Source organism: Musca vetustissima, unplaced genomic scaffold (genome assembly GCF_032173495.1).
Source record: "Musca vetustissima isolate MV318-11 ecotype Yass unplaced genomic scaffold, APGP_CSIRO_Mvet_v1 utg9089, whole genome shotgun sequence".
In the NCBI taxonomy this organism is placed as follows: Eukaryota; Metazoa; Arthropoda; class Insecta; order Diptera; family Muscidae; genus Musca; species Musca vetustissima.
The window spans coordinates 246,571-270,465 of record NW_026880574.1 but is presented as its reverse complement, the minus strand read 5'-3'; the positions used below and the strand labels follow the sequence as shown (position 1 = coordinate 270,465).

The following is a 23,895-nucleotide window of genomic DNA, read 5'->3' as shown; positions in this document are numbered from 1 at the left end:
TATGGTCCACTTTTTCACAAACACCTAACCAAACATAAAGCAATGTTGTTGTTGTTGCTAAAACAACAAAAACCTGGAGGAGCGAAAGCTACCTCGTGCGCCACTAAATAATGATTGATGAGTTTTTGTTTTTAGCTTTTTTGTGGATTTGTTGTTATTGAATACTAGGTGGGGAGTTGTGGGTTGAGTGTATGTTGTGGTTGTTATCCAATCGCTGAGTGGAGGGGGTGGTGGCTGTGCTGTTGTTTGGTTTAGTATTCGATTTTATAAAACAAATTTGATTTGCAGTTATTTTTCATTTTCCCCTACCGCCACTTTAGGCCGGGAATCATTTTTTGTTTTTAACTAGCAAAGGTGTATGAAGGAGGCTGCAGGATTTTTTGTTGTTTTGTTTTTCAATGGCAAGTTTGATTGATGTGAAAACTGGGCTAGACGCAATAAATTGGAAACCAAATCAATCGATTAGAAATAACTTTACTTTCTAAACGAATGATGATTGATTAAATTGAATTTTGTTTCAATGTAACGGAGATGAAACAAAATTGATTTTTTTTTTTTTTTTTGATGTTGAGTAGGGGAGGATTTGTGGATTTTGTGAGGAAATGACATGAGGACATAAATTCCGATTAAGATCGGGTTATGACAAAAATATTAAGGTTTCACTGTTAGAGAACTTAAAATTGATTATAAAACAAGTCAAAACCAGTAAGGAAAGTAGTAAAGTCGAACGGGCCGACTATATGATACCCTTCACCACTTGGGGTATATTCAACAGATGAATCCTAACAGACGTCGCATTGTTAAAGGACCACTAAAATGAAATTGGATCCATAAACATGTCATTCTACAACCGATACTACATTTTTCATTTGGCCAGATATATGAGCTATATCTAAATCTGACCCGATTTTCAGGAATCTTAACACACTTCATCCTAGGCCTAATTCATTACGCTGTGCCAAATTTCGTGTAAGTCAAAAGATATATAGGGACATTGGTGCACCATTTACATTAAATCGGACGAAAATATATATGGGAGCTATATCTAAATCTGAACCGATTTTCAGGAAACTTAACATACATCATTCTAGACCTAATTCATTACGCTGTACCAAATTTCGTGCAAATCGAAAGATATATAGGGACTTTGGTGCACCATTTACATTAAATCGGACGAAAATATATGGGAGCTAAATCTAATTAGTTAGTTTGAAAAGAGGGGTGGTTTACACCACCACATGTCCGTTGTGGGACATGTGGAGGCCTGTTGTGCGCTCTAGAAAGAAAAGGTATTTAGACAAAATTATTCTTAATGATTGGTCTCCCTACTCTTCTAGGAATTCTCTGTTCTTGCTGAAGTCCTCTGTTCTTGCTGAAGTTCCATTCACATCCCATTAGGTCATTTAGTTCAGGAATAATGTCGTTTTTCGAGAATTGGATTCGTATGCATGCAAAACTATGAACCGATTTTTCCCAATTTCAGTAGTGTTCGTCCTTGGGCCAAATAAGTGGCCTATGCCAAATTCCATCCAAATCGGATCATAAATGTGACCTGTACTTTGTTCACAAAAATACATGGACGGACAGACGGACATGCGTAAATCGACTCAGAAAGTGATTCTACTATGCATATTCTCAAAAGGAACCATGTGTCTTTCTCGTTTCCTTTTGCCTGTTACAATCATATTCACAAAGACATAATGCCCTGTACCACAGTGTGGTGAAGGGTATAATTATTCCCGACAGAACTTTTTATACCCTTCACAATGAGGTAAGGGATATATTAAAACATGGACTTATATCAAAAGATTTCGACATGAAATTTTCTTACCTACCATTACCTAGAAATTTAAAATTAATGTCCCTTCTGTTTGAAAATGGAGCTAAATCCCCTAAATCCCTTCTGTATCCTTCACAGTGATGCGAGGGGATATATTAAAACTTGGATTTATATAAAAAGATTTCGATGTAAAAATTTCTTACCCACCATAACGTAGGATTTGAAAATGATTGGCCCTTCTATTTGAAATCCCTAAATCCCTAAAAAAATTCAAATGGAAACGATCTGTATTTGGGGATAAAATATGGACCTATATTACTAATTTTATGTAAAGTGGGTCTATTATCATCAATATAGTCCTCATGTATAGGTCCTGTTGAATTTTCTAACCGAAGGGACTCATTAGGAAATTTCATTTAAGATTCGAAGCTTAATATTTAGGAAAATTTTTCTTAACATCATGTAAAATTTTATTTTGCAATATTATCTTCAATTAATTTTCCTTACCATACCAAACCTCGTACTATCTTTAACATAAAACTAACATTGTTTTGGGCCTTTGCCATATATTCTAGTAATTCTTGTTGTTGTTTTTTTTTCTGAAAATATAACGTAAATCACCAGCATTCGATGGCATTTATTTATGCAAGAATTATGATGCTGTTCATATTTCTGTGGTTTGTTTTTTTTTTTTTTTTTTTTGGCAAAACAACATTTTGTGGTACATTTTTTTTTGCTCACAATCGTCTGTGAAGGTGTAACGATGGCCAGCAACACAACATTGTTGTTTTAAATTGTTTTTTCTTTTTCAACAAAATTTTTTATGATCCAATTATTTTTTGTAATAGAGCTGAATAATACATACCTGACATTCAATCGGCCATCGGGGGGCCTGTTGTGAACAATCATTATCCTTATCTTTGGGCAGGGCAAACAAGTCACGTGGCTCTTTCAGACGAGCTATTGGTCGCAATGTTTTCTCATCGGTATTCACTTCTAATTGATTGGTTTTCAGGCCCTTCGATAGGAAACTACCAAGAAAACCTGTAATGGCAAGGGAATAATAAAAATGAGGTGGTTTATTAGATGTTTATTGTAATAATTTTTACATGGAATGTTGTTGTATTGCCTTGTAAGTGAAAAAATTTTACATTCACACATACAGATGTGTGTGAACAAAAACAAAAAAAACATCATTTTACATTTTCTAAAATTGTAGATGTTAGACAAATGCCAAAACAGCTGTCAACAATAAATTTGCTTTAAAGACATGTATTTAAGATTTTGAAAAAAATAAGATGAAAATTATGTAATTTTTGGGCAAAAATTATTTGCCAAAATGTATTTATAATATGTCAGCATTTTTGTTGTTATATTTTTTCAACATTTTTCAAAATTTAAATAAAGAAGCCTTTGTTAGGGCCTTGGAAAAATATTCTTTAATAAATCCACGCCTTGTATAGGTCCTTGGAAAAATATTCTTTAATAAATCCACGCCTTGTATAGGTCCTTGGAAAAATATTCTTTAATAAATCCACGCCTTGTATAGGTCCTTGGAAAAATATTCTTTAATAAATCCACGCCTTGTATAGGTCCTTGGAAAAATATTCTTTAATAAATCCACGCCTTGTATAGGTCCTTGGAAAAATATTCTTTAATAAATCCACGCCTTGTATAGGTCCTTGGAAAAATATTCTTTAATAAATCCACGCCTTGTATAGGTCCTTGGAAAAATATTCTTTAATAAATCCACGCCTTGTATAGGTCCTTGGAAAAATATTCTTTAATAAATCCACGCCTTGTATAGGTCCTTGGAAAAATATTCTTTAATAAATCCACGCCTTGTATAGGTCCTTGGAAAAATATTATTTAATAAATCCACGCCTTGTTGGACCTTGGAAAAATATTATTTAATAAATCCACGCCTTGTATAGGTCCTTGGAAAAATATTCTTTAATAAATCCACGCCTTGTATAGGTCCTTGGAAAAATATTCTTTAATAAATCCACGCCTCAGTTGGCCTTGGAAAAATATTATTTAATAAATCCACGCCTCAGTTGGCCCTTGGAAAAATATTCTTTAATAAATCCACGCCTCAGTAGGCCTTGGAAAAATATTCTTTAATAAATCCACGCCTTGTATAGGTCCTTGGAAAAATATTCTTTAATAAATCCACGCCTCAGTTGGCCCTTGGAAAAATATTCTTTAATAAATCCACGCCTCAGTTGGCCCTTGAAAAATATTCTTTAATAAATCCATGCCTCAGTTGGCCCTTGAAAAATATTCTTTAATAAATCCACGCCTCAGTTGGCCCTGGAAAAATATTCTTTAATAAATCCACGCCTCTGATGGACCTTGGAAAAATATTTTTTAATAAATCCACGCCTGTGGTGGACGCCTCTGGTGGACGTTGGAAAAATATTCTTTAATAAATCCACGCCTCTTCCAAGGCTTGGAAAAATATTCTTTAATAAATCCACGCCTCTTCCAAGGCTTGGAAAAATATTCTTTAATAAATCCACGCCTTGTATAGGTCCTTGGAAAAATATTCTTTAATAAATCCACGCCTTGTATAGGTCCTTGGAAAAATATTCTTTAATAAATCCACGCCTTGCATAGGTCCTTGGAAAAATACGCCTTGTTTTAGGCCTTGAAAAAATATTCTTTAATAAATCCACGCCTTGCATAGGTCCTTGGAAAAATACGCCTTGTTTTAGGCCTTGAAAAAATATTCTTTAAAAAATCCACCCCTTGTTTTAGGCCTTGAAAAAATATTCTTTAATAAATCCACGCCTTGTTTTAGGCCTTGAAAAAATATACTTTAAAAAATCCACGCCTTGTTAGGGTCTTGTAAAATATACTTTAATAAATCCACGCCTCAGTTGGCCCTTGAAAAATATACTTTAATAAATCCACGCCTTGTTAGGGCCTTGAAAAATATTCTTTGAAAAATCCACGCCTTGTTAGGGCCTTGAAAAAATATTCTTTAATAAATCCACGCCTTGTTAGGGCCTTGAAAAATATTCTTTGAAAAATCCACGCCTTGTTAGGGCCTTGAAAAAATATTCTTTAATAAATCCACGCCTTGTTAGGGCCTTGAAAAAATATTCTTTAATAAATCCACGCCTTGTTAGGGCCTTGAAAAAATATTCTTTGAAAAATCCACGCCTTGTTAGGGCCTTGAAAAAATATTCTTTAATAAATCCACGCCTTGTTAGGGCCTTGAAAAAATATTCTTTAATAAATCCACGCCTTGTTAGGGCCTTGAAAAAATATTCTTTAATAAATCCACGCCTTGTTAGGGCCTTGAAAAAATATTCTTTAATAAATCCACGCCTTGTTAGGGCCTTGAAAAAATATTCTTTAATAAATCCACGCCTTGTTAGGGCCTTGAAAAAATATTCTTTAATAAATCCACGCCTTGTTAGGGCCTTGAAAAAATATTCTTTAATAAATCCACGCCTTGTTAGGGCCTTGAAAAAATATTCTTTAATAAATCCACGCCTTGTTAGGGCCTTGAAAAAATATGCTTTAATAAATCCACGCCTCAGTTGGCCCTTGAAAAATATTCTTTAATAAATCCACGCCTCAGTTGGCCCTTGAAAAATATTATTTAATAAATCCACGCCTCAGTTAGGTCCTTGGAAAAATATTCTTTAAAAAATCCACTCCTTGTATAGGTCCTTGGAAAAATATCCTTTAAGGCCCTGTTAAGGCCTTGACAATATATTCTTTAAAAAATAAGCATTGGAAAATATTCTTGAAAAGTCGATACCTAATGATAATTGTCCTGTCATGAACTCATAGTTTGTCCTATTTTCATGGCTTCTATTTTTTGTAATTTTCTATATTCTCATATAAATCACCCTATTAAAGCCAATCAACACATGTTTGTATGCCACAAATAAACTAAATATAATTGAATATAAAAAAGGCATCATAAACTCTCTCATAACTGTCAACTGAATTTATATTTGCCACAAAGTAAAAATGAAATAAACAACATCAGAAAAGAATGTTAGAAACTAACAACCCCCAAAATTAAATAAAGACAATATTAACAACAAAAATCTAGTTTATTTTTATAAATAGCAACACATCAACTTTATGGCATTCGCTTAATGGAAGAACTAAAAAAGAAATGCTGAAATGTGGAGCGACTCCCAACTTTCCCCCCTTTTTGTTGTCAAAACAAACTGAATAACTACAACGACTATGTGTAGTATAAAGAACGATAGAAAATACCCCCCAACTGCGTTAACGGATATTAGAAACAATTTCAAAATTATAGCAAAGTGTCACTTGAAGCTACTATCATTCTCGAATATATTGCTTTTGGCAGCGAACATAACTCTAACGGGTTTGTTAGACAATAATCCAATTTTCGTTGTGAAATTGTCATCTCTGTTTTTTTATTTCATTTTTTATTATTTGAAATACTGTTTAGCCAAAGGCGGCGTGATAATAGAGGAATGTGATGGATGGGAATATGTTTATGATGAACACAGGTAGAATAAACTACGTATACATTAATTTTAGTTTGAAATCCTTGATTCAATATTTGAAGACTTCAAAAAATAGATTGGATTTTTAAAAACGAAAATTACAAATTAACTACAGTTGGTAGAAAATACCAGAAATAAAAAATATCAACCTCTATTATTAAAATATTCATCGTAGACCACAAATAGTACCTCTATTCTTCTGATTCGAATAAAATTCTATTTCGATTTAGCTACATCCGTTTGTCTGTTGTAATTTTATGATCCAAAGGTCCTTGATGAACTATTTTAAAAATCCACGTTGAATAATCTAAAGATCGTTAAAAAAAATATGATTTAAGGAGACCCCCCCATTCTCGGGGTCAAAATTTTTGTTGATTTAATTCCAATCTACACTAATTCAAGAATGTTCCTGCAAAATTTAAAGTAAAAATCTCAAGTGAGGATAAAGCCAATAGTTGAAAATCTTCCTTATTTTTTAACTTGGTTTTTGGTCAAAAATCTGTGATTTTCCAAAAATATTTTTTCAAAGTTCCGAAATTTTGTTAATTTTAGAGCGAAGCCAATAATCCTGGTTCATACGATGAATAAAGTTAGATAGAACCCCCCCATTCTCGATTTTAATTTTTCAAGATTTTCAATGGGCTGGTAAATCAATACCAATGCTTGTTAAGGTTTGTAACTTTCCACATATATATCTGAAGATTAAAAAAGGAAGAAAAATAATTTACAAAATTTTTTTTTGTTGTTTTGTTGTTGTTTTTTGTAATTAAAGAAAAGTCCTTATTTTTGATGGCGGGCATGATAACTCCTCACTGGAACATCGGAATCCGAAAATTCCAACGGTGTTAGAAAGAGTACATGTCTGGCTCTCGTATGAACTAGGATTATTGACTTCGCTCTAAAATTAACAAAATGGTGGACCTTTGAAAAAATATTGTTGAAAAATCGCCGATTTTTTACCAAAAACCAAGTTAAAAAATAAGGAAGATCTTCACCGATTTGCTTTATCCTAGTTCATACGAGAGCTATACACTCCCAGAGAAACGTTGCAAAATTTGGAACCGATTGGGTTATTAGTTTTTGAGTTATCGTGCCCGTCATTCGTAAAAAAATGTTTAGAGAAAAACGAGTTTAAATTTTGAGAAGCCCTTCAGCCGTCACTTGATGCTGATACAATAAATCGGCTATATCTTCAAGAGTTCTTGAGATTTTCACTTGAAGTTTTGTAGAGACATTCTTTAATCAGTGTAGATTCGAATTATATCAACAAAAATTTTGACCCCGAGAATGGGGGGGGAGTCCCCTTAACTGGTCCCTTAAAAATGAGATGTCTGTTAGGATTGATCTGTTGAATATACTCAAAATGGTGAAGGTTATCATATAGTCGGCCCCGTCCGACTTTACTACTTTCCTTACTGGTTTAAAGCTATCTCAATCCTGTACTCAAATGCAAAAAGTACCAAATTTAATATCATTTTGTACATTTTATATACATAGGTACGAATTTCTAACCCATTTCCATACATCAACAGCATTTCTATATAAAATTTCAAGATTCTAGCTATATACGTTCAATATATATATATATATACAACATGCTTCTAAGCTCTTTTATATATTAAGATTATAAATCCACGATTGTGGAACTTCATGTCCATGAAAAAATAATTTTTTTTAAATTTAAAATTGTTGTATGGTTTGAAGGACCTTGAAAGAAATATTAATTAAAATCCACTTATATGGGTCTGAAAGTTTACCGGTTTAAAAATTATCCTTAATTGGCATGAAGGTCATTTAAAAATGTTAATTTTTAGGTCTGAAGGTCCTTCGTAGAAATATGTTTAAAAATCCAATTATATTTGTATTAAAGTCCTTGAAATTGTCTAGATCGATTCAGCTATTCGAGGTATGACGATCGGTATACTTAAAGATGGGTCTAGGACTGTCCAATGCTATAATACCCTGCCAACATAGTTGTGTAGGGTATAATTACATATTATTGATATAAATATCATTCAAAACATTCTATTAAAAAAAATCCACTTTTATTGATTTTAAGGTCCTTAAAACATTATTTTTTTAAAAATCCACATACAGTGCCCTGAAAGCTCTCGAAAAAATATTCTTAAGAAAAACTATTTCCTCTGCACTTCAGTAAAAAAGAAAAACAAGTACCATAGAAAAATACACTCCAGCTCATAAAGAAAATATATTCTGTGCGTGCATGTGTGTGTTTCTTTATCCATAATCCTCCAACTCAATTGTATCCCATTTCATTTCATTACATTTTTAGTTTCATCTTCTTCTTTTTTTGTATATTTGTTTTTCAGTGACTCCATAATTCTTGTTGACATTTCATAAGAAATGGAAGCAATCTTTTTTTCAGTCTTTCTATATATATATATGGATGGCATGTGTTCGAATCGGTCGGTATCATTTGGTAGTTTTAGTGCAAATAAAACAGTTTGAATCTCTAATGAAAATGTGCTGAAGTGTAGATTTAAGATAAATTGAAATGAATATGGTTACAGAGACACTGCAGGGTGGAATACAAGAAAAACAAAAAATGAAAAATAACTGAAAACAAAGAATGAACCAACACAAGCAACAAATGTGGAACATAAACATATAGATTTTTTTGGAAACAAAGAAAAATGATATAAAAAAGATAGAAAACGAGATTTCTTAAAAAAATTTCCACAAATTCATTTTCATTTGAGGGTATAAATTCAAATGTCCGTTTGCACTTTAACCACAACAACAGTAGCCGCAGCACATATACAATACAACCGCTCCACCACTCCTACTTCGACACAACTACATCAATTGGCTATTTTTCTGTGGCTGTATATTTCTTACTCGTATATGGAGTTTGAATATGTATGTATGCTCGGTTGGGTGGGCGTGAGTATACTACACTCACCATCACATACATTCCCAGCGATGCTACACACTTTTAGTACACCGAAATTTTGTAGTTGTTTCTGTATTTTGCAAGGATATGCAAAACACGTACAACTCTTGTCGAACATGTCCATTTAGTTGTACTGCTGGTGATGGTAGTGGTGGCACAGCAATATTGGATCGAGCTACTGATAGTAGCACCAATTTCGACAACAACGAACATCAGTTAAATCGTGTTGATGCTGAATTTAGCAGCAAGCAGCAGATGACCGATTGAATATTACAGACAGTATTGGTTAGCATTCAGAATTGTAACCCAAAGTATCGTAAAAATTCACAAATAATAGCCTGAAGGTCATTGAAAAATTATTATTGACTACATCCAAGTTCAATGGTGTGAGAATCCTTGAAAAATGAACTACGTAACTTTGCCAGAGAGTACTATCAAAATATTGTTAAAATCTATTTTTAAAAATCCACGCTTATCGGTCTGAAGGTCCTTGAAAAAATATTCTTTTAAAAATCCACGCTTATCGGTCTGAAGGTCCTTGAAAAAATATTCTTTTAAAAATCCACGCTTATCGGTCTGAAGGTCCTTGAAAAATACTATTTTAAAAATCCACGCTTATCGGTCTGAAGGTCCTTGAAAAATATTGTTTTAAAAATCCACGCTTATCGGTCTGAAGGTCCTTGAAAAAATATTCTTTTAAAAATCCACGCTTATCGGTCTGAAGGTCCTTGAAAAAATATTCTTTTAAAAATCCACGCTTATCGGTCTGAAGGTCCTTGAAAAATATTTTTTTAAAAATCCACGCTTATCGGTCTGAAGGTCGTTGAAAGAATATTATTTTAATAATCCAAGCTTATAGGTCTGAAGGTCGTTGAAAAATATTCTTTTAAAAATCCACGCTTATCGGTCTGAAGGTCGTTGAAAAATATTCTTTTAAAAATCCACGCTTATCGGTCTGAAGGTCCTTGAAAAATATTCTTTTAAAAATCCACGCTTATCGGTCTGAAGGTCCTTGAAAAATATTCTTTTAAAAATCCACGCTTATCGGTCTGAAGGTCCTTGAAAGAATATTATTTTAATAATCCAAGCTTATAGGTCTGAAGATCCTTGAAAAAAGTATTTTTTTTTTTCAAAATCCATTTACTACTGCAGGGCACACAGATTTCGACTTGCCCATCTGCCACAAAAAATCATCCCAAATTTAAAATTGTTTACGACGAACTTGACTACTGAAGTGTTTCGTATGTTTGATTTGCTGTTGCTGGCAACACTTCCTTTATTGTCGGACAAACATTACAACAGCTTTTCAGAGAAACACACTCACACACACTTCACTCATAGCTAACATGGTTAACGCGCGTTACATTGCTTATTTCCTCCTTCTCCTTGCCCTATCATTTGTTTCCCGTTTCACTCACCATCACTCTCTCTCTCCCTCTAACCGCAATAAAATGGAAAATTAATCACATTTATAGGAATTCAAGGGGGAAACCCTAATGCATAGAATTTCCAATTGAATGGATTTTTTTGTTCGTCACTTGACGAACAGATTTTGGCTAACCAATGGACAGATGACAATGGATGTGTGCGCTGTGGTGGAAAATCGGTTGTTTTCTTTTTTTATTGGATTTTTATATGAAAAGTGGCCAAACAAAATATAATTTAGACACGTAAATTTTGTGGTACACCAAATTTACCAAAATCATTATCACCAACAGCAGGAGTAGCAACAACAATAAAAACAACCGAAATAACAGCAATCATGCGAATAACAACATCCATTCATTGACCAGGAGAGAATCGTAGAATAGAGCAGGGGAAGCATTTCTTTGGTCCGTGACCATAATAACAACAACTGATGTTGTTATTACTGCTGCTGTCACACAATTTTTATGATTATTAGTTGTCATTTGCTACACACACACGTACACATAGATAACATTTTTATGTTTTGTTGCCACAAGATGTCAAATAGTAGTAGTTCGTAAGTTTATATGTCGGTTTTTATTGCAAGAAGATGCGACTCTGTAGCTCTAATAAACCAAATAAAATGGTGACAATTCCGAGTGCATTAACTTTATTAGAACTTCTTTAAAGGCGTAATAAACTTTTCGAAAAACTATTTTTAGATAATAAATCATTTAAAAGGAAAGATATAAAAATTATGGGTCATAAATACCGGAAGGTTGAATAGGGTTGTAGAATTTTGGAAAACATAAATATTTATAATCTTCTATGAGAAAGGCACCTTTTAAATGGCAACAAATCATACTACAAAGCGGTGCATATTTGGCCCAAATCGGACATTCCGAAGCATGTTAAATAAAGTCCTAATAAAAATATATTATCATATAAAATTAATGGATTTATTTTTCTCCAACCTAATATTTAATGGGGGTTCCCCCCATTCTCGATTTTAATTTTTCAAGGTTTTCAAAGGGCTGGTAAATCAATACCAATGCTTGTTAAGGTATGCAACTTTGCATATATATATTTGATGATGTAAAAGAGAAGAAAAATAATTTACAAAACATTTTTCTTATTGTTTTGTTGTTGTTTTTTGTAATTAAAAATAGTCCTTATTTTTGATGGCGATTTTTTCGAATTCACTGGAACATCAAAATTCGAAAATTCCAACGGTGTTAGAATGAGTACATGTCTGGCTCTCGTATGAACTAGGATTATTGACTTCGTTCTAAAATAAACAAAATGGCGGACCTTTAAAAAAATATTTTTGGAAAATCGCCAATTTTTGACCAAAAACCAAGTTAAACAAATAAGGAAGTTCTTCACCGATTGGCTTTATCCTAGTTCATACGATAACTATACACTCACGGAGAAACGTGTAAAAATTTTGAATCGATTGGGTTATTAGTTTTTGAGTTATCGTGCCCGCCATTCGTTTAGAGAAAAACGGGTTTAAAGTTTGAGAAGCCCTTCAGCCGTCATTTGATGCTGACACAATAAATCGGCTATATCTTCAAGAGTTCTTGAGATTTTCAATTGAAATTTTGTAGGGACATTCTTGAATTAGTGTAGATTCGAATTAAGTCACAAACTTTTTTGACCCCGTGAATGGGGGGGGGGTCCCCTTAAAGGCTTTAGTTTGATTTGTTAAAGGCTTGGGTTTGATTTGTTTGCCCGTAACCCTTTGACGTATTTCCACGAGTCTGACTCGTGGTACAATTTCTGTGCCTAAAATGATTATGATTCGATTCTTTTATCGATAGTTTTATTACATGCATACACATTTCGTTTCGTTTTGCGGCTGTTCTTAAGCATCAAAACCGGTTTACTTAGTGCAAGTTGTGTGCTAACAGATGGAAGCGAACTTCGTTTCGCTAATTGATACGTCAAAGGGTTAAACATGATCGAATATATAACGTAATATGGTTTGTAAACTTTTCTAGGGAACCAAGATTTGTATCAGAACCTACAATGGACTTAAACCCCATTCTAAATAATAAATGATTTTTTTTAATATGACATGCCTGGATAACAAAATGTTAAACGATATCTGTGCAAAAAACGGCAAAGTTAATCACATTTATGGGGATTCAAGGGGGAAACCTAATGTATAGAATTTCCAATTGAATGGAGTATTTATCTATATTTTCAGTAAAACAATATCAATGATGTACTGAAGTCTTGTCTGATTTCTTCTTATAGAAAAATAATGTCTGTGCACTCCAGACATATTTTTTTATAAGAAGAAATCAGAAGACTTGTAAAATGTCTAGAAAAAACTTTGGATCCTTAAAGAACCCACAATATCATATTAAGGTCACTTCGTGTGAAAAATGTGGCTAAAACATAACACATTTGGGCGGTTAAGTTGATCATCTTTGGGTAGGTACCAGAAGAGATTGCCTTATATACCCCATCTTAAAATTTTATGTAAGTTTGGAAACATTTTGGATATTCCGTTCGTACATACGACTTAAAAATGTTGACCTTTTGTGGGGAAGTACCAGAAGCAGTGGACCGGATGAAAATTGTTACTCTCTTCGAGAGTTATCGTCCGTACCAGCCAGACAGACGAAAAGACGGACGGATATTTGTAAATCGACTCCACATTGTCTGAAACGAATTTGGTCCAAAGAAACATCACGTTTAAAACCAATATGATAACAAAAGGTTTTAACCTGTCGAAATTTAGGTATTTTGCATGATCAAAGGATAAAATACTTCTAGAATCTCAATAAATTCTAACCAAAGTTACTGTATGTTGGTCAGAAAGAAAATAATTTCGCGGAGTACGTTTTTGGCTGTAGCAATTTGGTATTTATGTTTCTCCACCAATTCTGAGTGATACACGACAATTTACTGGTCTAATGTCTTTGGAGACCTTCGAAGAACAAACAAGTGAATACGAATGATAGTGCATCATAATTTTTCCGATTCCAGCACATGCAGAAAAAATGAATGGTCAACGATTTTTGTCGGCGGACAATTCTGGAATTCTCTAAATCGGTGTGAATGCGTCTACAATAAGATGGTCATTTAAAATACGATCGGGTATTTCTTAAGGGGGTTAAGCCGTGGTATATTTTTGGCACTCAATTATAATACAAAATATCATATAAAAACCTATTCGGTTAAAAAAGCGAGCTAAAAATTTCCCCAAACCTGACGGGAGAGGGGCGTCTTTAAATGGGGACCACCCCAAACATAACACATTTGTTCTGTTTTAATTCTTTTTTTTAATAGTAAAGCTAGTAAAAAGGGAAAAACGTCAACATCGCTCTCAAAGTACAACAAAATACGAAAAGTTCCGGAACAGAAAACTAGTAAAAAAATTTTAACATTGGCAAAACTTCAAAATCAAAAGGAATACCAAGTATGCATTCCTAATAACCATTTTACTCGGCAAAATCTACCACATAGCCCTTGACATTATTTCAGATAAATGTAGCATGAAATCATTGGTTTATGTGTTACGGACATAAAACCATGGCACACCTTTATTAACCCTGTAACTAGCCTGTGAGTGATAAAATACTCACTTCATCGAACAAATGATTCTGGCGGTAATAATTTTTAATCAGTTGGCCAATTTCTATGAATTCCTCAACGGAATCTACGTTACCAAAATTAAGTATCGGAACCATAGCCACCATTCACAATTTTAGCCGTTTGGTTTGCATTTTCACCTTTGCCCAAAAAAACTGTAAAATGTACCGAATTTTCTCATTGTTCACATCCATTTTTAGCACCCTGTAACTAACAACTGAATGCTCCAAACAAAAAACAACAAAATAGCTTATATATAAAGTATTCTGAGCAATGATTTGATACAAATTGGAAAACGACTATTAAAACGTACGAATATCTTTTTTTTAATTTTTTGTCTTGGAGGACCTTATCTATAATCTTATGAGCGACATTTTTTTTAATATTTGGAGATCAAAAAATATCGGCATGTGATACGAAATTTATGGTTCAAGACAAGGAGAATATATTTTACAAAAATATTTCATATTTCATTTGACTGAAAACACGTCAATCCCAAAAATTATAATAAACTAAAATTTGAACTATGGCGAATTTGTCGATGAAAAAGTGCCACGTCGATGAAAAAGTTGCCTAGAGTCTATTTTTTGCCTCATATAAATTGAAAATGTCAAATTACAACTCATTCTGTTGAAAAAGTGCAAAAATGTGTTGGTACCGTTATATGGGCCTACATCAAACTGTAGACCGATGTGTCATTTTCAATACGAGTTGTATTAGATTGTAGTAGCTATGAATGTACAAAATCGAATTAGAAATTTGTGCTGATCAAACAAAACATATATATATATACATAATGGGATCTCTGAAGAATATTACATACCAGAATCTCAAATACTAAACATATTACAAAGTCGGAGATAAAAAATTGTCAAAAAAATTATCTAACCTATCCTTCCCGAACGGAGTTTTTTTTCCGGTGCATCTTTGCTCTGGCATTTTTTATTTTCAATCATAAAAACCTAAATTTATTTAAAAATTTTAACAACGTTTGTATATTGATTCGCAGCTGCACTTTCAATTTTAGAATATTACTGTTTATTTTACTTAAAAATGTTTTTTGTATTTATAAAGGACAACATTGAACTGATGACACCACATTTCCACAGGACACCACTCTATCACAGAAAAACTCCACATTTCTTTAGAGATTTGTTTATATTTACCTGTCTCTTCATTTAAGATTTTCTCCAAATAATTTTTACAATATCCATCGGTTTGTATGTGCATTCTATGTTGAATATTGTTCATACGCAACATTGGACACAGCTATTCGATATTTTTATTCAGCCCTTAAAATTTTATATAAATTTTTTATTTTTTTCAAGTCACAAAGGACTTCCACTACGATTTTGGGATTATTTTGAAATATCCCGCAATTTAATATTTTGTAGGTTTTCTCCCATATTATATTAGAATGTGTTTTTAAAATTTCACTGCACTGATATCCAAGAGGAAAAATCAAAAGTATTTTATTTTGACAAAAATCACTCTATACAAATTTCCAAACAAATCGAAAACTTTCTGATCAAATTAAACAAACACAATAATATCCGCAATACTTGTTCCTGAGATGCCAGTGAAATGTCAAAAGCAAGCAGATAGCAATGTAAACATTTTCAATTTCACAAATAAACACAATTTTGTATACAAAAAATCCAAAAAAAAAAAATTAAAAGAGGATTTCAAAATCATTAGAAGATTTTTTCAAAATATCAATTTGAAACAATTTGTTGATTCTTAAATATTTTTACCTTTTTGATTGTCTTTCATTTAGGACAGACAAGCAACAAACACAACAACACAAATTCAAAACTTAAAATTTAGTTCTGAAATTTCTAACGAAAAGTTTATTGATTTTAAACTTTTGCACTCAATTTTTACAAAATTATTTTGTACACCATGCACTTGATATTGGAGATTTTCAATTTTTTGTTTTGAACACAAACAAGACACTCAATAAAATTCAAAAATTTGATAAAAAAAATTTCCTATGAAAACACAGATTTTTTACAAATATATTTTTCGAGATTTTTCCATAAAGAATATTCACAATTTTTAAAATATTTCTCTGAATTATTTTTTATATCCTCCAAAAGATTTTTACTGTAATTTACGCGTTATTTTTCGTTGTTGTAATTCACTACAGACTATTTGTTTTTAACGAATTTTCCAAACGACGTTTACACCGTTTTCCATTAACATTTATATCCAACCTAAATCTCCATATGTCGTCTTTCGAGACATTCAAAATATACGCAAAAAAGAATAATAATTATCGCAAAAGTACGACAACTGTTTTGGTTACGCGGACGCGTTCGTGCGAGATGTGTACGACGTTGAGATTGTGTCTGTGGTGTATTCGACTCGACTGACTCGACTGGTGGTTGTGTAGCTTGGCGACTTTGCTGTTGCTCGTTTTGTTGATAACTAAAATCAGCGCGAAAATGTCTTTTTCATTTTTATTTTTTGTTTTGCCTTTTACTCCTCCTACAGCTACAGCTGGTTTTTGCTTCTTCTTTTCCTTGTGTTTTTATTCCCTATACTTGTCCCTCTTCTTTTTCGTCTTCGTCGTTTGTTCCCATCCTCATCTAGCGTTGTTGTTGTTGTCTTGTCTTCTCTTGTCTATAATCTACATTTATTTTTCCTTTCTATTCTATATTGCACCAAAAAAATTATTGTCGTCTTTACTTTGTATCTGCTGTGCAAGTGTATGTGAATGAATGAGAGGAGTGTGTGTATGTGTGTGCGTGTGTGCGTGTGAGATTGTTCTGTTCATAACAAAACAAAAATGTTGTTTATTATTATTTTTCTCCTCTTCTGAGGCTTCTCATTTCTCTGGGTTTTGGTGATGTATATTTTTGTTGTGTTTTATTAACATTTGCCACATTGTAGGGAACATATACATGCATATGTATGCGTGAGTCTTGCATTCTACCACATTGAGCTACAGTTGTCATTTGTTGAATAATAAATAAGCTTTCTTATGTAGTGGGTGCTTTCACCGAGTTTATTGTTGTAGATAAAACGAGGACCTTTTACAAGTTGTTGTTAACTGGTTTAAGTATTCAGCATATATGTCGTAAATATACTTTATTCTTGAAAATAGACTTAAAATTTATGGGACTCATAGGATATTTGCTATTTAAAATTGTGACAAATCTGTCATTTATAGCTTGTGTAAGCTTATAAACTTAATCCATTTCGCTTAGAAATCAAATTAATATGTTTGTTTAAAAAAAAACTTTTATAAGTGTAATTAGTACCCAAGCACTATGGGCCGGAGATCCCAGAGATCAGATATAAGGGTTTCGAGGACGCTGATTGCGATAGTGCAAGAAAAACCTAATGCCTTGTACAGCCGAGCGTTGTTCCCTCTCATTTTCGTTGTTCGACCTTTAATTATGAAGTAATTACTTAGTTCCCCATACAAAATTTTCTGAGCGTTCAATTCGAATTACTCTCTGAATAACCAAGAAATTCGTCCCATCCCTAACGATTGAGAGGATTTATCGAAAATAAATTAATTTTGACAGCATGAAAATATTTATACAATTTTCAAACTTTTTCAGTAAAATTGAAAATGATGAATGAAAAGTTAAAAATTGTCTAGTTTTTATATATGCAGCAGGATGTAAATTTTGTTATGCAATATGAATTTCTTTCCCCTTGGTTCTAATAAGCGTAAAAAAAAAACAAGAAACAAATGTGGAGAAACTCAAACAAAAAATTCTCCAAACTTTTATATGCGACATTTGAATTTAGAAAATATAAAAATGTATGAAAACAACAATATTTTCAGAAAAAATGGAATACATTAATTAGAAGTAAATAGATATGGGTTCATACTATAGTCAGGAGAAAGATAATTATTTTATTATTTTAAATTTTTGGTGTAAAACAAGAAACAAAAAGTTTGAAAAAATAAATTTGATGACACGAATTAAGAATAGTGTTGTATGAACGGGTTAATTCATGTACGTAATTCTAAAAGCGAACCACGTTGTTCGAATGCCCATATGAACATGTCATAAAAATGGAATAGGGTGGATCGAAAACGGCGGTCAATTTTTGTTAAAGTTGAAATAATCAAATTATTTTTTAACATGTTTTGTAGAAATATGAACACTAATTACAATTGTGAAATCAGATTCTGAAAATCGAATAAAATTAATCAAAACCCGCGGATCAAATATAAGAAAAAAAACTATAAATTTCATTTCATGACAGTATTTAATATAAGAATAACATGCAATCGTATTCTTATGTATTGTGGTCTTAAAATAATGACATACCTTAATTAAATTTGAATTATCGCCAATTTGTTTGAAAAACGTGCTCAAAACCCCCAAGCTTCCAAATAATGGTGGTTGGTTCGAAGACTACAACATTGATAGTTTTTGGTACGAGCATTTCACAGCCAATGAGAATTCAGAATACTAAATTACATCCCTTTTGTTAAAAAAATTTGTCAAAAAACTAAATTTGGGGGTACCATTATATCGAAGATATCCCAAATAATGGAGAAAAATTTATTAAAATAAATAAAATACCAAAATTGGCACTAGGCACTTTATCAATAAATTTTACATCATAACAGAAAAAAATAATTACAGTTTCAATTGAACCTAAACCACTAAAAAAATACCAAGTTCACGTTAGCTGAAGGTTTACATTTTTACAATAAAAATATTTTCAGTGGTTATTGAAAAAGGTAGTTGCCCATTCACATAACTAACTTGTTCTAACTGCTGGCATTTTTCCACCAAGATTCAAGATATAGTGTGTGAATACGAAATATCGGAAAATTGAAAATAATATCTCTTGTTGGAAAATCGTTTATTTACTTTTGAAATAAATGTTGAAAATAATACTTTTATTTAAATTACTTATTGCAATTAATTAATTTTATTAATTATTTTTTTGATAATTATTAAATTAATTAATTTTGTAGGTGTTATTTGTCCTTTTTATAATTTTTTTAATCGCAATTTTCACTATTTTTGTCATTTCAGATTTTGAGTTGGTAAGTAAACTTTATAAAAATTATTTAAATATTTTAGCTTTTCAATATATTGGTTCATTTACACTCTAAATAATCTATGCCCGCTAATTCTTTAGCGAATGTAAGAATTATTTAATTATGTCTAAACATAATATTTTGTTTCACAGAAAACTGCATACGTCACAAAAACTAATCAAACTACAATTTGGTACACATTAGTTCCGTTCCAAAACCTAAACTAATTTACTACTTTTACAAGTTCTGCAACTTTTTACTCGAAAAGCGTTCCTGAACCCACAAAACTGGTAAAACATTGAACCAAATTTAAGAGAACACAAAACAAAATGGTGTTCTTTTTACTCGAAAAAATTTGTCCGAGTAAAAATGGTAAACATGAATGCCAACTTCTGATTGGCTGTTATATTGATTTTGAAGTATTGCCATTTAATTTTGGCATATTTACTAGATTTTCGTTCCCGAATTTTTCAAATTATTTTGTACTCTGAGAGCGATTTTGAAATGTTCCCCTTTTACTAGCTTTACCATTAAAAAAGTACTGGAACAGACCAATTAATATCAATTTCCATAAATACCTACCTGGACAACCCAATGAAATCATATTTCCTAAATTCAGGAGCGCACATAAGAACCAATTTCCAAAACTTCCTTGGATCACTTGGATTGTGATATATCCAAGTGATCCTAACTCCAAATTTGAGGGTTCCAGATCTATGGGTACACCCATAATGTAAACTGAAGCAAGTTTAGTACCATTTAGTACTCATAAGTACGAATTGCCAAATGTTGAAGTATAGTGAGATGTGTAGGTACATCTCACTATACTTCAACATTAATCTTTTTTCCAAATATTAGAATTCTAGCTCCATTGGATCACTTAAATCTAAATTGTATCAAATTTGGTACCATTGGCAATGTTAATTTCATGGTTTCAGATCCATCCGTTCCTCCAAATTCAAATTATACCAAATTTAGTACCATTTAGTTCTTTTCGAATACATGAGTACACAATGGTAACAAATTTAGTAAATTTTAGGATTTTTCGGATACTTACATTTCGATTTTTCAATAACCCTTCTATGGTACTCTCCATCAGTGACCCTCATTTCAATTAAGAGTTCTAGCTCTACAGGTGAATTCAGTCAGTCAATCACTTTACTCTTTTATTAGTATAGATAGAATATATTCATTACAAACACACAAATTACCAGAACTAATTTGAAATCGGAGGACAATGCCATACATTCCCCACTAATAAATAGTTGTTTTTTTTTTATAAAAACAACAAACTGGGATTAAGCCTGACTATTTTGCAAAAACATATTTTATTTTTATTTTAAAAGGGGGTATGTAACTTAGAACTTTTTAACCAGTATTTTCGATTGCATTTGACTGGATGGTCTATTTGTATTTGCACAAATCAAGAAAATTGTGCCGTTAAAGCGTTCAAAATCATGTTTAGAGCATCAATAAGGTTTATCCGTATTTAGGATATATCAAATGTGTTGATTAGTTCTAAAGAGCAATGAGACATCGTTAAGGTCACTGATGCCTGTCCGATCTGAGTCTAATTATATCACAGGAAGTCCCGTTGACACATCGTTACTTAAATTTGCTAAAATCTTTGTGATTTCTAAAAGTGCTCAAATTTGGCCCATTATAACAACTAAATGGAAAGTGCCAGTCGGTGTTGCCGACAGATATATTCCTTCAGCCTTTGGCCGCTAATATGTAGTATACTATCTGAAAGGTAAAATTCTTTGGACTAGTTATGTTAAACATATTACTATGTATGAAGCTTGGATCACATCGAACCATTCAATTTACGTTCAATTTACATCTCGGTTTTATAGAAAGATTCCATTTTCAGACCTGATCAGCCCCTGTATATTATATTGTCTATTTTATTTATATTGTCTATATTCGATATTGTCTATTTTACAACAATTTCATTTGCTTGTTTTATTGTTTTTACAATAACAAAAGAAATTTAAACAATATGGAATTTTGTTAAAAGTTACAGAATAATATTACTTTATACAAGGATATCAATTCAGAATGCTCCTTTTGCATGATATTTGTCGTTAAAATTTTTTATCATTTTTTGGGGGAATGTACCTGAAGGAGTGAACATATAGCCAAATTTTTGACCATTCTGGTTACTTCCTTACTTATCGTACACACCAGTCAGCAACGAAAAATATACGGGTCGAAAACCAATATTTCGGTGAGGCATATTTTCATACAATCAATATGTACAACATACTTATTATTGTCCAAATGTGCATTATGCCCAATTTCTGGGTCTAGAGTTGAAAATTCTATTGAAATTCTTGAAAGCCCTTATTAAGTTGAATTTGAATCCAGAAATACAGATGTGGTTTAGGTGATTCCAATGGAAATCAGTTCTGGATTTTCAAATAGTAATTTCCAGGATCCAATAGTACTGATTTACTTAGAACAAGTAGTAACCAACCAAATTATAACACCTCCCTCATATTCTAAATCCCCTACTATCTTTATGTCACACAAATATATTTGCAAAACACCAAGTGATAAATTACTCTGAGAGAAGTATAGGGGTCTGTCATGTCCCTAGATTTTTGCACAAAAAAGCTCTATAGCAGGTGGCTGCTGAAAAGCTTAAATATAATGAGCATTGAGCACTTATACTCTCTTTATTTTTTGGAATTCGTTTTCCACTTTCTTCTTTGATTCTCTCCCTTAACTTTCACCTATATTACTCTCAGCATTTGCGCATTGCAAACTAATTTTCGGTTTTTGTTTTGATTTTCATTTTCCTCCTCTGTTGTTGGTATTTCGTTCTGAGGGTGTTGAATATATATAGGGGCAAAAATAAAAACAGCTGTTTGTGATGGTCAGAGAATACTGGTCTTCTTCATGTGTATGTGTGTGTTGATTTGTTGTTTTCTTTTTTCTCTGTGAATTTTTGTTTGGTCATTTGCGACCATTGTCTTGTGGGAGTATGACACGAGCGGCCATCATCGAACGCAAACATTTCCCTTTTCTCCGTTACTTATTTTTTTTCTTTCGTTACTTCTCTGGTCATGTCGTTGATTTTCTTTAGTCATTGAGATTTTGTTTATCGTTTCATCTTCCTGCTGCTACTGGCTCACAATTAATTTTTATTTAATTCATTTCGGTTGTGTCTTTTTTCCTTCTTCGCTCTTTTTCTTCGAAGGGGAATTATTTTATTACCATAATTTATGGGTGTGAGAATTTGAAATTTTATTTATTATTTACATTATGAAAATTTCATTATCAAGTAAGTAATAAATTGTTTCAGTTTTTGTTGTCTTCGTTTTTTTTTTCTTAAATGTCGTTGTCCACTTTTTTGCCAGCAGGCTGGTTTGTTGACCAATTGTCTGCATTTTTCATTTTTGAGTTTTTATTGTAGAATTTTCATTTAGACATGCATAGGAAATTTGTTATTTCTTTGGGATTTTATTCTTTTTCTCCTATGCCATATAAAAAAAATAATCCATTGGATATTGGACTTGCCCCTTTTAGAATATTATGAATTTAATTACCAATTTTATTTCCAAATTAATTTTCCTGCTGAACATTAAAGAGAAAAAAATCAATAACCACTTGAAATTATTAAAAAAAAATTAATCCGCTAATGGATAATAAAAGGAAATTTGTTTTAATAAAGCTAATGTTTTGAAAAACCCCTTCCTTCACACTCGAATATTACAAATGCTAAACTAACACTTCTCATTAAATCCACAAAAACGAAAAGACATGGAAAATCCGCCACACTCATAATATTTGCACACCATTAAAATATAATGCGTGTTTTCCAAAGAATTTTCTTTCACTGGTCCACCAGTATGAGTGAGCCAACCAACGAATATTAATGACGACATACTCGAATGAGAATATCCCGCATGTGTGGGTGTTATGATTTGTCGGTTAAATGTCAATGTTCGAGAATGTATTCGACGCAAAAACGGGGCATTAATTTTAATGTCGAACAGATTTCCTTTATGATTTATATTTTGTTTAATATAAATAAAAAATGTACAAAATAAATAAAATACACCGATGTGTGGGATATAGCAATATTTTTGAAATAAAATTTTTCCAAAAAATTACCCGCCTTTATAAGACAACCCTCAAAAAATATTCTTTAAAAAAAATACCCGCCTTTATAAGACAACCCTCAAAAAATATTCTTTAAAAAATCCACGCCTTTATAAGACAGCCCTCAAAAAATATTCTTTAAAAAATCCACGCCTTTATAAGACAGCCCTCAAAAAATATTCTTTAAAAAATCCACGCCTTTATAAGACAGCCCTCAAAAAATATTCTTTAAAAAATCCACACCTTTATAAGACAGTCCTCAAAAAATATTCTTTAAACAATCAACGCCTTTATAAGACAGCCCTCAAAAAATATTTTTTAAAAAATCCACGCCTTTATAAGACAGCCCTCAAAAAATATTCTTTAAAAAATCCACGCCTTTATAAGACAGCCCTTAAAAAATATTCTTTAAAAAATCCACGCCTTTATAAGACAGCCCTCAAAAAATATTCTTTAAAAAATCCACGCCTTTATAAGGCAGCCCTCAAAAAATATTCTTTAAAAAATCCACACCTTTATAAGACAGCCCTCAAAAAATATTCTTTAAAAAATC

General features: G+C 32.0%; 1 protein-coding gene across 1 annotated transcript in view; it reads right to left on the bottom strand.

Moving 5' to 3' along the window:
- Positions 1-1,204: 1,204 nt before the first annotated feature.
- Positions 1,205-23,895, bottom strand: part of LOC133326251 (cytosolic carboxypeptidase Nna1-like) — a 37,762-nt gene continuing 15,071 nt past the window's right edge. The window contains exons 2-3 of the mRNA XM_061534934.1: positions 2,646-2,824; positions 1,205-1,276 (exon numbers count right to left, since the gene is read on the bottom strand). Coding sequence (XP_061390918.1) covers positions 1,205-1,276; positions 2,646-2,824 — 251 coding nt within the window. The remainder of the gene's footprint in view (positions 1,277-2,645; positions 2,825-23,895) is intronic.